Source organism: Palaemon carinicauda, chromosome 45, assembly GCF_036898095.1.
Source record: "Palaemon carinicauda isolate YSFRI2023 chromosome 45, ASM3689809v2, whole genome shotgun sequence".
Taxonomy (NCBI): domain Eukaryota; kingdom Metazoa; phylum Arthropoda; class Malacostraca; order Decapoda; family Palaemonidae; genus Palaemon; species Palaemon carinicauda.
In genome coordinates, this window is record NC_090769.1 from 8,634,719 (window position 1) to 8,650,103 (window position 15,385).

At 32.9% G+C, this 15,385-nt stretch overlaps 1 protein-coding gene across 1 annotated transcript in view; it reads right to left on the reverse strand.

The window, feature by feature from the left end:
- LOC137634728 (uncharacterized) overlaps positions 1-7,912 on the reverse strand; it is a 29,453-nt gene extending 21,541 nt beyond the window's left edge. Inside the window, exon 1 of the mRNA XM_068367218.1 lies at positions 7,873-7,912. Within this exon, the coding sequence (XP_068223319.1) occupies positions 7,873-7,912 (40 nt within the window). The remainder of the gene's footprint in view (positions 1-7,872) is intronic.
- Positions 7,913-15,385: the final 7,473 nt, after the last annotated feature.

Below are 15,385 nucleotides of genomic sequence, written 5' to 3' on the forward strand. Positions count from 1 at the left end.
TGACCGTGTTTGGGTGTCTCGAAGGTCATGACCTCATCGTGGTGAGACAGTGGCAACATGCTTCATACATGGTGTGCTTCAATACACTACAAAATTTTATAAGCATGGCTAACTGTGACCATAACACCATTGGTTTAAAGTCTCATGCTTGTACTGAAAGGGAAAAGCACCTTAGAACTTAATGATAATATTTCCTAAGGTTGAAATAGTTTCAACATATTACATTAGTATCAATAGCTCTAAAAAATGCAAAGGGGGATAATACAGGAATAGTGATACAGTAGATTAAGTGTTACTTTTTTGTTGGTTTAACTTTAAATGAAATACATTTTGCAATTTTAAGTCAAATGACTTTACAGAACTTTGGACTTGATGGTCTTTAGGTAGGTCTTAACGTGTCAGGTATTTTGGGGGTAAAAAATTTCATTGCATAGAAGTATATCTTAAGGTACAAATTGCTGTGTAGTGGTCAGGTTCATAGAAAATTTATGTAAACTAATTCTGAAAGCCTGGTTAAGATAAGTTGTGAAATATCAAAGTTTTTATATAATTATCGAATGCGTAGTAGTTTTTAGGCGCGTATAAAAAAAAGGATTGTTGTAAAGTTTGTGAATGTCTTCTACCCTGTATGTTTTTATAAAATAGTTTATTATTTTTCAGGTTTTTGTAAGTTTGTACCTTTATGATAACTTAATTATGATCATTATTTTATTTTTTAATTGCTAAATAATCTATAAACTTTATACTAGCTACCATAATATTTCTATGCAAATCTTCTAACAATTATATAAGTAAATAACTCGCTGAAATTGACATATCTTTATCCTTTTCAGGTAACAAATTTGGCCTTACAAGGTGGTGTGGTTGGCAGCCATTATGAGATTCTTACACAATTTTGTTGTAAGATGAAATTTTTCCTGTAAAAAATTTCAGTAAGTAACTGTTATTTACCTACCGCAAATAAATGTTGAAAAGAGAATTGATTTTTTTTTGGCCGAAAAAATTTACTTTTTTCTAATTTTAAGGAAACTTACCTTGTTCCCCCCCCCCCCAACCCGTCCAGGATCTGACCAAAGGGTGCTCAATTATCGTAGAAAAAATGCTTAGAACATTTTCAGTTTATTTCCCTATTTCAATTTTACGTGAATATTTTTGTAGTCATTTTTTTTATACTCATTATTTTAATTTATTTGTAATAAGTTTTTTTTGGACTTGGTTTTTATTTATTATTTTTGAGTATTAGAACATTCTTCGAATTTTGTTTTATATTAGAAGGTATTGAATTGGCTTCATAATTAATTTTTGATGATTATTTTGGGACTAGGTCGAGGTCGACCCATGGAAACCTATCCAAGGTGGGGAAATAACAATACCTATCCAGGGTTATTAAATCATTTCTAATTATAATAAGGTTGTTTAATTGATTTGAACAAATAATTCTTAATATGAAATACTACTTGTTGTACTGTAAGGAAACCTTAATTTTAGTAAATACGTTATTCAAGTTTTAGTGATAAATTTCGTATCCATTTAAACCCTTTTTAAAAAGGGTGTTTATGGGACAACAATTTATTTTTGTTCTGATTTCAGAGAGAAACCCAATCACTGAAAAGACATAGCAGCTCTTCGAATAAAAGGTATGTCAAAAAAAATACTACAGTATATTATGTTAATGTTGATTTACTACTTGCCATGACTACCATAAAGATAGAAAGTCAAGACTATTGCATAATTACTTCTTTGGGTCGGGTAGATTTAACCCAAGAACACTATTCTGGGTAATTTTTACCTTAAGCACATTTGTTTCATGGATGCCCAGACGTATGGGTGGAAGCATCCCAGTGGGTCTTTGTGTAGCTTAAGTTGGCTTAATAGCTCTCGTGCTGGAAGGTAGTGTATCAGCATTCGTGCCATCTTGGGCCTGTGTATGCTGTGCTTTGGTTAAATTTTATCCCATAACATACAAACTTGTATGGGTAATATTTACCCCAAAACCGTATTAAGATATTAACATTCGAACTTATGTGGGTAATATTTTTCCCCAAACTGTTCTTTGTTGCCAAGTGAAATTGAAAATGATGATAATGTTGAAAGAAATTTTAAATAGGTCTGAAACTGACTAAGATTATGAGCAACCCTCTAAATGTGATGTGGACAGTGGTATTTGATGAAATGGAGTTACAAAGTAGTGCGTGCAGCAGACACACTTAGAAAAACACCTCACAAGACATGGGGTGTCCAGCGTGTAGGTCAACACCACCACTCTTCCATCAGTAAACCCCAAGATCCATGCCTGCCTTCTCCCTCTGCTATCTCGGCTGTGAAGGCTGTTGCTAGGTACCGTAAAAGGCTCCAGAGTGCGGCTGTTCAATGTTAGAAAACTAGTCACTCCTGCAGCGTGTGCTGTCTCTTCTGCTGCTTGTGATGTCTTTGCTGCTGTCCGCGCTGTCTCCGCTACTGCTAGGGATGTCTCTCCTGCTGCAAGTTTTTAATCTTTCACTTTTTTTATTTTTTAATTTAACATTAGTTTTTTTTATTTTTCAAATGTTCTCGCTGGATTATCAGAACATAAGACTAGTAATTTATGGTCATTCTATGTTCTTAGACAGTTTGTGATGTAGGCAGAGAAACTTTCATTGATTGATAATAGAACTTTATTCAGCAGTCTTCAATATTTGCAAAGTTTTTTCAACTTTATAGGGTATTTTGATTTCAGTCTTTAATTAATGAAAAGAAAACCAGTGACTCTACTGTCCAGAGTAGCCCTTCATGGAAGAAAAGTTAAATATATTGACAGAGTAGCCTAGTCCTCTGAGGAAGAAAATAGGCGTAAATACCCAAAGTAGACGGCGATATATGTAAAGAAAGTATTGATAGTGATAGTCAAAAAGTAGCCCTCTATATAGAAAGGAAGCAAGAGCCAAAGGAACGAATTAGATATACTGAGTTAGGTATCATTGCTAGATTATGAAGGTATGCTAATGATCAATTGCAGGAGACTTTAACCAAATCCTTTACTAACATTATCTAAGAGTCTATATCACTTATTACTTTACTTCCCACTTTTTATCTCCAAGGTCCGGGTCAGTTAGGGATAAAGATAGGCGGAAAACTACGCCGATTCCTAGCTGGCCTCTGTGACCTAATTAACAAAAAATTACTAACAATGGAAAGTCCTCTACGAGTCTAAGTCGCCTCTTACTTTATTTCCAGCTTTTTAAATCTCTTGTGTCCGGGTCAGTTAGGCTTAAAGGAAAGACTTGCAAAAGTATGCCGATTCCTAGCTGACCTCTGTGACGTAATGTGCTGATTCCTGGCTGAGCCTGTCTGGGCTCAGTGAGGTGTAAATGTTGTTGTTGGGGTATTAAAGCCAAAACTTGTTGTTGGCACGGGCCTTTCCCTTGGTTGGCCCGTAGATATGGTGTAAAGGCACATCATAGCGCTCATGCGCGATTCACGCTGATTCCTGGCTTACTTCTGTGACTCTGTCACGGGTTGGTTACAGTGTTAAAGGCGTGATGGTTTCCAGGTCAGTTAGGCTGAAAGGAAAGACTTGCAAAAGTATGCCGATTCCTAGCTGACCTGTGACCTAATGTGCTGATTCCTGGCTGAGTCTGTCTGGGCTCAGTGAGGTGTAAAGGCACATCATAGCGCTTATGCGTGGATCACGCTGATTCCTGGCTTACTTCTGTGACTCTGTCACGGGTTGGTTACAGTGTTAAAGGCGTATTGGAACATCCGGTTTCTGGCGAAAGTCCGAAACCGGCTAGTAAACGGTCCCGTTACCTTATGGCGAGGGACTTAGAACCCCCCTCAAAATAAGGTTTCAGGATGTCGGGGTAGTCTCAATGTTGGGGTGATCACAAACCTCTTGATTATTACTACTTTGATCCGCTCTGGTTTGGGGTTCCAGAGACGCTCAAGTGTTGGTGACATGTGCTCCCAACATGTGCTCGCAACACATGGAGGTGGGTGCATGGTACTGATCTTGTACAGTGGACGTCCCCCCTGTCTCGAAGGTCATGACCTCATCGTGGTGAGACAGTGGCAACATGCTTCATACATGGTGTGCTTCAATACACTACAAAAGTTTATAAGCATGGCTAACTATGACCATAACACCATTGGTTTAAAGTCTCCTGCTTGTACTGAAAGGGAAAAGCACCTTTAGAACTTAATGATAATATTTCCTAGGGTTGAAATAGTTTCAACATATTACATTAGTATCAATAGCTCTAAAAAAAATGCAAAGGGGGATAATACAGGAATCGTGATACAGTAGATTAAGTGGTACTTTTATGTTGGTTTAACTTGAAATTAAATAAATTTTGCAATTTTAAGTCAAATGACTTTACAGAACTTTGGACTTGATGGTCTTTAGGTAGGTCTTAATGTGTCAGGTATTTTGGGGGTAAAAAACTTGATTGCATAGAAGTATATCTTAAGGTACAAATTGCTGTATAGTGGTCATGTTCATAGAAAATTTCTGTAGGCTAATTCTGAAATCCTGGTTAAGGTAAGTTGTGAAATATCAAAGTTTTTATATAATTATCGAATGTGTAGTAGTTTTTAGGTACTTATAAAAAAGGGATTGTTTTAAAGAGTTTGGGAATGTCTTCTACCCCGTATATATTTATAAAATAGTTTATTATTTTTCCTGTTTTTGTAAGTTTGTACCTTTATGATAACTTAAATATGATCATTATTTTTTTTTTAATTGTTAAATAATCTATAAACTTCATACTAGCTGCCATAATATTTCTATGCAAATCCTCTAACAATTATATAAGTAAATAACTCGCTGATATTGACATATCTTTCTCCCTTTCAGGTAACAGATTTGGCCTTACAAGGTGGTGTGGTTGGCAGCCATTTTGAGATTCTTTTACACTTTTGCTGTAAGATGATGATAATATCCAGTAAAAATTTCAGCCATTAACTGTTATTTACCTACTGCAAATAAATGTTGAAAAGAGTATTGATTTTTTTTTTGGCCAAAAAAACCTTTACTTTTTTTTTCTCATTTTAGGAAAAGTTACTTTGTTGTTCCTCCACCCGCCCCCCCCCCCCCCAACCGTCCTGGATCTGACCAAAGGGTGCTCAATTATTGTAGAATTAGTACTGAGAATAGTTTGTTTATTTTTATATTTAGATTTTAGTTGAATATTTTTGTGGTAATTTTTTTATACTTTTTTTTAATCTATTTGTAATAAATATTTATTTGGGACTTGGCCTTTATCTATTCTTTTTGAATATTAAACAGTCTTTGAATTTTTGTTTTATTTTAGAAGGTATTGAATTGGCTTCAAAATGAATTTTTAATGAATTTTTTTGGAGCGGGTCAAAATCGACCCATCGAAACCTATCCAAGGTGGTGAAATAACAATACTTATCCAGGGTCATTGAATTGTTATTTCTAATAATTATAAGGTTGTTTAATTGATTTGTATAATTAATTCTAATATGAAATACTTCTTGTACTGTAAGGAAACCTTAATTTTAGGAAATACGTTATTAAAGTTTTAGTGATAAATTTCGTATCCATTTAAGCACTTTTTGAAAAGGGTTTTTATGGCACAACAATTTATTTTTGTTCTGATTTCAGAGAGAAACCTGATTACTGAAAAGACATAGCAGCTCTTCGAATAAAAGGTATGTCAAAAAAATACTACAGTATATTATGTTAATTATAATTTACTACTTGCCATGACTACCATAAAAATAGAAAGTCAAGTCTATTGCATAATTACTTGTTGGAGTCGGGTAGATATAACCCTAGAACACTGTTGTGGGTAATTTTTACCTTGCACCCATTTCTTTCATGAACGCACAGACGTATGGGTGGTGGCACCCCAGTGGGTCTATGTGTAGCTTCAGTTGGCTTATTAGTTCTCATGCTGGATGTAGTGTATCCACATTCGTGCCATCTTGGGTCTGTGTATGTTTTGCTTTGGTTAAATTTTATCACATAACATACAAACTTGTATGGGTAATATTTACCCAATAACCTCGATACGATACAAACTGGTGTGGATAATATAAACCCCGAAACCGTATTAAAATACTAACATACGAACTTATGTGGGTAATATTTTTCCCCAAACTGTTCTTTGTTGCCAAGTGAAATTGAAAATGAAGATGATAATGTTGAAAGAGATTTTAATGACAAAGATTATGAGCAACCCTCTAAATGTGATGTGGACAGTGATGAGTTTGCTGAAATGGAGTTACAAAGCAGTGCGTGCAACAGACACACCTACACCATCACCTCACAAGACATGGGGTGTCCAGCGTGTAGGCCAACACCACCACTCTTCCATCAGTAAACCCCAAGATCCATGCCTGCCTTCTCCCTCTGCTATCTCGGCTGTAAAGGCTGTTGCTAGGTACCGTAAAAGGCTCCAGAGTGCGGCTGTTCAAGGTTTAACAAAACCAGTCACTCCTGCTGCGTGTGCTGTCTCTTCTACTGCTTGTGATGTCTTTGCTGCTGCCTGTGCTGTCTGCTGTTGCCCATGACGTCTCTTCTGCTACCTATGACGTCCCTTCTGCTGCCCATGACGTCTCTTCTGCTACCTATGACGTCACTTCTGCTGCCCGTGATGTCTCTCCTGCTGCAAGTTTTTAATCTCAGTTTTTTGTTAAATTTAACATTATTTTTTTTTTAATTTCTCAAATGTTATCGCTGGATTATCAGAACATAAGACTAGTAGTTTATGGACATTCTATGTTCTTAGACAGTTTGTGATGTAGGCAGGCAAACTTTCATTGATTCCTAATAGAACTTTATTCAGCACTCCTTAATATTTGCAAAGTTTTTTCAACTTTACAAGGTATCTTGATTTCAGTCTTTAATTAATGAAAAGAAAACCAGTGACTGTACTGGCCAGAGTAGCCCTTCATGGAAGAAAAGTTAGATCTATTGACAGAGTAGCCTAGTCTTCTGAGGAAGAAAATAGGCATAAGTACCCAAAGTAGACGGCGATATATGTAAAGAAAGTATTGATAGTGATAGTCAAAAAGTAGTCCTCTATATAGAAAGGAAGCAAGAGCCAAAGGACCGAATTAGATATACTGAGTTAGGTATCATTGCTAATTTATGAAGGTATGCTAATGGTCAATTGCAGGAGACTTTAGCCAAATCCTTTACTAACATTCTCTAAGAGTCTATATCACTTAATACTTTACTTCCCACTTTTTATCTCCAAGGTCCGGGTCAGTTAGGGATAAAGATAGGCGGAAAACTACGCCGATTCCTAGCTGGCCTCTGTGACCTAATTAACAAAAAATTACTAACAATGGAAAATACTCTACGATCCATCAAAACCTATCCAAGGTGGTGAAATAACATTACCTATCCAGGGTTATCAAATTGTTATTTCTAATTATTATAAGGTTGTTTAATTGATTTGTATAATTAATTCTAATATGAAATACTTCTTGTTGTACTGTAAGGAAACCTTAATTTTAGGAAATACAATATTCAAGTTTTAGTGATAAATTTCATATCCATTTAAGTACTTTTTTAAAAGGATGTTTATGGCACAACAATTTATTTTTGTTCTGATTTCAGAGAGAAACCTGATTACTTAAAAGACATAGCAGCTCTTCGAATAAAAGGTATGTCAAAAAATACTACAGTATATTATGTTAATATTAATTTACTACTTGCCATGACTACCATAAAGATAGAAAGTGAAGCCTATTGCTTAATTACTTGTTGGGGTCGGGTAGGTTTTACCCTAGAAAAAAAAAAGTTGAAATCTTCCAGGAATATGCCACCATTAACGCCACTATCCTTTGATAAGATTTTTCATTATTGCTGTTGTAAATTCTAAATTTTCAACTTTTTGTCAAAATGATACTATAAAGTACCCTTGACAGAAAATGGTAAGAAAGCTTCTGCCTGGATCATGTCTGTAGTTAATTTCAATACTATTCTTCCCTTTGAAATGACAAATGCTATTGAAACCTTAACATCTTTACTGTTCTGTTTCAGATGAGAAATGTTACGTTTGATGACATTGGTCCACGATAGTACTTTGAAAGAACATTAAAAGAATGTGAGACCTGTTTCTTGGCCTTAGAATAAACCCGGCAGAAAACTACTATTGGGAAAAGTTTTGTAACTTGGTTCATGGATGTCGGGAGCGGAATGATTGCACCCAAGTATGATAGTTGCATGCATCACATTATTGCCTACTCCTATAAACAAGGCAGTACAGATCTTATTACGTGGTTCTGTCCGAACTCTTCAGAAGTTGCTGTACCTTTGATTAATATCGTCAGCCCTAAGACTGACGCCAGTGGACAGATCATCAACGTGCCTTTGCAGCTATCAAAGTTTTGTCTTGAAGTCTTCGTTTTGAAGGAATCTGAATCGGACAAGCTGTTTATCAAAGAAGCTAGTGATATGGCTGTAGGAGCAGTTTTGATGTGGACCAGTGACGATAATGTACTACACCAGATTTCTTATTTGAGTAAAGTGAAGCCGCCTCAGTTCCTAGAGTACAGTGGAAAAGGAAGCTTGGGCTCTCCTTCATGCTCTTGAAAAATATTGATTCGTATATAAATCATCTAATTATTTCATATATATAAAATTAATAGATAACCCATCTCTTGTATAGTTTTTTTTTCTGACCGTAATCCATTGTCTTTTGTAAGTAAAATTAAAAAACTTCAAAATTAACTCTATGGGCCTTGGTCCTGCAGCAGTATAACATTGGGGTATTGCATATCAAAGGCAAGATTAAACCTCATTGCCGACATCCTTCCCAAATGTTGCCTTTTGCTTCTGTATACAAAAATTCTAGTCTATTAGTTTGTTATTTGGATGTACATGTTGTCTCCCCTTAAGGAGAGGGACATGTTAAGATGCATCATGATATTTGTCTCTTTTTGTGTTCAATATGTTCATGAAATTTATGTAATTGTATTGAACTGCTATTGTTTGCATTTTGTTATTCTTGCTGCTATACTTTAATAGTTTTTTTTTTTTTTTTTTTTTTTTTTTTTTTTTTTTTTTTTTTTTTTTTTTTTTTTTTTTTTTTTTTAAGAGTAGATTCACCGAGTCTGTAACTGTAATTTGCTCCCGCAGGAATTGGTTTTTATGTCATTACTTTATTTGATTAGGAGTTGTGCATTAAGTTTTCTTATGTGGTGATTTGATTATTTAAAGATAAACCTAGATATATATATAAATTATTTCTACATATAAGTCTTATTCAAATATAAGTCTTATTCAAATATAAGTTAGGTTAAGTTTTCCTTTAGTTTTTGTCTCCTTTATTATATATCACATCTTATCATCACACACTCTCTTTAGACAAATTCAGCATTGTTACCAATGGCATAACAGCATATACATATAGATTATTTGTGTGTCGAGGAATGCTGTGCTGCCATCTCTTGTATATGTTTTTACTCCATGGACTAAAGAAGTTATTACTTTGTTTATTTGGTTGAACTTGTCTTCTTTTTTTTTTTTTTTTTTTTTTTTTTTTTTTTTTTTTTTTTATTCTCAACATGGAGAGTCCCCGGCATTTTTCTTATCACTACTTGACACCTAGCCATCCGTAACAGTAAGTACTGAAAAGACTCCTTTATTCAAATTGTTCTATGTATTAGTGTAATACATAATGTCGTGTGTTAAAGTGATTTAGTGTTTATAAGGGTATACTGTATAACTAATGATGATTGTTTGTGTATTGGAAATGTCATATGTTAACCTGTGAGTGTTTGATAGTTTATAATGTATAAACAATGAGGTTAGAATCAAGTTTTACTTCATTGTGCATTTTCTGCAGTCAAGAACTTTTATATTATATCAAGTTATATTGTTGTAAATATGTTTATATTTTGCAGAACTCCTTAGACCTTGGTCAGTCTTCTTCATTGTTGGTCCTAGACCTTAGACTCTTGGTCATTGGATCTTATTTCATCCTTAGATACAAGTGATTCTTCGTCAGACTGTAATCACGTACAATACTTTTCCTTATCATGATTATACTCGCAAGATCTTCAATAGACCTTTATATTATTATAGAAGTTCCTGGTGTTATACACGAAGTTTGTTAATTTTGTATGTTTCAGTTTGTAAATATATTTTAAGTTAATAGAATTTATATTAAAAATTAAACAAGGAAACTTAAAAATTAGCAATCAAATATATTTTTAAAAGAACCAGAGTTCATGGAATATAAAATGTAAAAACCATTACTCGACAATGTGTGTGTGTGTGTGTGTGTGTGTGTGTGTGTGTGTGTGTGTGTGTGTGTGTGTGTATGTGTGTGTGTATATGTGTGTGTGTGTGTGTGTGTATTTCTATGCAAACTTAATTCTTTCTTTACTCGTAAAAGCGCATAACTCTTGAGGTTTCCAGCAAGGTAGAGGGAGAAAGATCAGTGGCCTTTAGTGAACTCTCAAATGGTAGAAATGTCCCTTGGTCCAGTGCAACCCTTTCAAGTGGGGGGAAGGTTGCGAAGTATCTCACGATAAATAAATAAAGATCTTAAGTAAGTTTAAAAATCCAGAGTAAAGCTTAACATCATGGAAACTTAGTGTCCAAAATTGAACTAAGATGGCAAATTAGAGCAGCCTTTGTCAGTTCTTGTAATATATGGCCTGGATATGTGTATTCACTGAAAGAAGACTTGACTGGATTCGAAAAAAAGAGACTTAGATGGAGGAACGTGGTTTCTACATTCTGGGAGAAAGCATGGCACTCCATATCAGCAAGAAGGTTTTTCTTTCTTATTTTTTCTCACGAACTGATAATAGAGAACACATTGCTTGAACACAGATATGCGGAAAATATAGCAACCAACTTGACCATTTATCAATAATGTGAAAAGTCACTACTAGACACTTGAGACACTAAGTTGAACACCAGGAAAAGTAATGAAAACCTAACTTATAATTCTCAGATGTGACATTGAAAAACTAAGATAACACAAGTAGTAAAAAGGATTGTTATAGTGCCGAAACAGATTTTCAGGCTTAGAAATGTTACCTGATGATAAAGTAGAAATAGATTTGTATATTTATTGCAAAAAAGTTGAAATCTTTCTGGAATCTGCCAACATCACAATCAGACAGCGAAAACTATCAATCCTAGATTTTAAGATACTATCTACTTTCAGTTTATGGTGATAGTTTTACTATTCTTAAGTATATCTTACTAATTTTACATCGTACAATTATACAAGTTATGGAAGGTAATATCCCTAGAGGCATTAACTCATAAATTTGCTAAGGCGACTCTATAACAAAAAAAAAAAAATCGTGATGATTAAATATAATATAGTTAGCCTTAAATTAGGTTTTCTCTAATTAGAAAGTCGCGCCATTTTCTTTTACTTGAGCCCACTTTTCTAGGGGTAACTTGCTTATACATTTCACTCGTATACTGTATATCATTTAAATATTAAATTATATTCTTATCAAATTCAGCTTTAAAAGGCCAACCTAATAGTAGAAAAAGGCCTCCAATATTTCTTCAACGTTTCTGATACTCGTTAATAGACTCACTCTCTCTCTCTCTCTCTCTCTCTCTCTCTCTCTCTCTCTCTCTCTCTCTCTCTCTCTCTCTCTCTCTCTCTCTCTCTCTCTCTCTCTCTCTTGTAATGGGAGAATGTTATCCTTTTGGTATTTTGATTTTTTTTCTGTGAAATTGATTCATCATCCGACTCTAATATCTTTAAAATTATCTCTTACTAATATTGATTATAAAAATCATTTAAAGAAAATTTATTTCATCAACGAATGCATGTAACATTATTGCCATTCCCTTCTTATGTTTTTCTCTCTCTATCTGATACGTGGTCTTGAGTTCTTTTTTTTTTTCGTTTTGGCCATACTGGCATGAGAGAAACAAGTAAGAGAAGCCGAATGGGCATGCTTCCTCGTCCATTAAAGATATTTGTTTTGGGTCATTAGAGAAGACATTGACGTATCCCTTTTCAAAGGGAACCAGTCTTGGAGACCTGTGATCATGAATCAGTCTGGGAGATCTGTGATCTTGGACTCAGTCTGGAAGATCAAATTATGGAACAGTGTACAACATTTTGAACTGAATAAAACTAGATAAGGATCACGCCTCTCTCTCTCTCTTACACGTCGAATGTCAAGTTCACTTTTGACGAATAACGAAAATTTATGTCAGGAGGAAAAGAAAAATCCACCGTGACACACACTCTCTCTCTCTCTCTCTCTCTCTCTCTCTCTCTCTCTCTCTCTCTCTCTCTCTCTCTCTCTCTCTCTCTCTCTCTCTCTCTCTCTCTCTCTACTACTACCCAGCAATCTAAAAGTTTTATTTCAGCTGTCACAGATTGTGGAGTGATGTTCCTTTAATCTGGCGATTAAATCGGTGGAACTTCAAAAGTTCAAACTTGTAAATTCGTTTTCCATTGAACAGGTTGACATAAATCTCTCTTTGTAGCTTGGCTAGTTATAATAATGTCAGATACTCAGATTTTTAAACGGTTGTTCCTGTTTTACTTAAGAATATTTTTCTTTTTTTCGAATTTTCCATTAATTAACTTTTACGAACTAATTAATCTTGTTAAAAGTAATAGCCTACACACAATATATATATATATATATATATATATATATATATATATATATATATATATATATATATATATATATATATGTGTGTGTGTGTGTGTGTGTGTGTGTGTGTGTGTGTGTGTGTGTAATAGAGAAGGAAAATATATAGCCTTTGGACAATTTATTTGCTAAGCTTTCGGGAACAACATTACCCATCATCGGAGCTAAAAAATTAACACAAAACATAAATCAATAGACATAATTACGATAAATCAATGAAATTCAGTTAAACAGATCTGTTAAACTGAATTTCATTGATTTGATATAATAATAATAATTCGATTCCAACTCCTAAAAATAGCATAAACCTTAAAAATCAAAGGTTTTGGGAGATTTCCATTATTCAAAGGTATATAATCAGAAAGATTTCATTTATTCTGATGCAATCTAAGTTCGAACCATTGCATATTTCCATTTCCTTAATAAGGGGTAACTTGGTTTTGTTAGCAAGGTCTAGATTTTTAGGCTGGGAATTCGTCTATTTCTTTTTTTTTCTTATTTACCAAACGAAATTAACAAAATTACTTTTTAAGATTTTTAATTTTAGTCATTTTGAGCAATAATGACAGACAGTCTCAATTTTTATCATATTCAAAATAACCTTATAGTAACCTTCGTAAAAGATATATTTCATATGAAATAATTTGCGAATTCAACAATAGGTTTGAATTTCTTAAGAGTAGGCCTACAAGCCAAAAATGATGAAATGAATACTGAGAAATGACTGAATAGAATCAACAGCCAATATTGAAAATAAATTTAGTGGAAGGCTATATATATATATATATATATATATATATATATATATATATATATATATATATATATATATATATATATATATATATATATTTAAATACATATATATATATATATATATATATATATATATATATATATATATATATATATGTATATATATATAGTACAATGGGCTTTTTATCCTATGATATTGTATTAATTGAGTTTTGTTTCCCTATTGGAAAATCGTTTGCCAGCAGGAACTAAAGATTATATTTCGTTTTAGGTCAAATATAGATATTTCCAGTACTGAATCTTCATTGTTGATTATTTTCATTTTGAAAAGAAAACATTGTCTTTAAAACGACGTTTTAATGTTATATAAGTTTTAAAGAAGTTTTTTGTTCAGTGGTCTCTTGCTTTGTGTTCATATGTAATAATGAACACATAAAAGCATATGATCTTTAGGTAGTAGTTTGTTCAACCAAATTTTTATTCCATTGCATATTTAAGATTTATTTATTTGGTATATTATATTTTCATTCTATGCCACGTGGCAGTTATGGAAACTGGTCTGCCACTTGTTTTACCAAACAAGAAAACAAAATACCTTTAAATTATCTGAGTTTGAAGGAAAATATAGCATTAAAAGTATATAAACTGGATTTCAACCTTATATATCTAGTGATTTATTATAGAATATAAATTTAATACGACAATATTCTTAACATTAAACAATAGAGATATTTATGACTATCTAGAAAAGAGAAAAGTTGCCAGAAGTTTTTATAATTTTAGATTTTTACCAGTTTCTATTTCAAGAATTCAATATATTAAGGTTGGGAATTAAAGAAAATATAATAATTATCATATACGTTTTAAATTTAATTGATTATAAGGAGCACATATTGCACAAAAATACCTTTGCATAATTCATAAAGGTATCTCAAATAGTTACTTTTACTGTCAGTAGGGGTCCTTACCATCTCAGTGCCCATGAATTTCTTGGGATTACAACCCTAGTAGAATATATAAATACTGAAAAATCATTGAATAGAATAGACAGCCAATATCTTAAGAATTCAGTTTTAATGTTACAATAGGCAGTCAGATGATTTCTTTTGTAGTATTTTAATACTTTTGTTTGGTTTCCCTGTTAGAAAATCGTCTGCCAACAGAAAATTTATATTTTATTACGTTTTGGGTTAAAAATAGATATTTCCAGTGTTGAATATGCATTATTGATTATTTAGATTCAATTTGGAAGGAATATACTGTCTTTATAATGACATTCTAATGTTATATAAGCCTATAAAGAAGGTCTTTCAGTTATGTCTCTTGCTTTGTGTTCATATGTAATAATGAACACAAAAACACACGACCTTTAGATAGTATTTTGTTAAATCAAATGTTAATTCCATTGGATCTTTAAGGTTAATTTACTGTGTATATTATATTTTCATTCTATGCCACGTGGCAGTTATGGAAACTGGTCTGCCACTTGTTTTACCAAACAAGAAAACAAAATACCTTTGAAGTATTTGATTTTGAAGGAAGGTCCGGCATTAAAAGTATAAAAACTGTAACTAAACTTTATTAATCTAGTGATTTTTTATGAAATATATATTTAATACAAAATTATTTTAAACATTAAACAATAGATATATTCATGACTAATCTAGAAAAGGCAGAAGTTGCTAGCAGTTTTTAAAAAATATATTTTTTTTCCAGTTTCTATCCCAGAAATCCAGTATATTACGAATGCCAATGGAAGTAGACACAATTTCTATGATATATATCGCAAATTTCATTCATCATATTGAGCACGTCTTGCACAAAATACCTTTGCATAATTCACTAATTTGATCTTTATTATTAGCATAATTAGTTATGTTTTCTGTCAGTAGGTGTCCATACCATCGCAGTGTCCATGCATTTCTTAAATCAAAAGCCTTAAATGGAAAATAAACATCTATAAGTCATAAAAGGAAATAAACAGCTCATATTTCAAAATATTTAAAATTAGCGTTATATA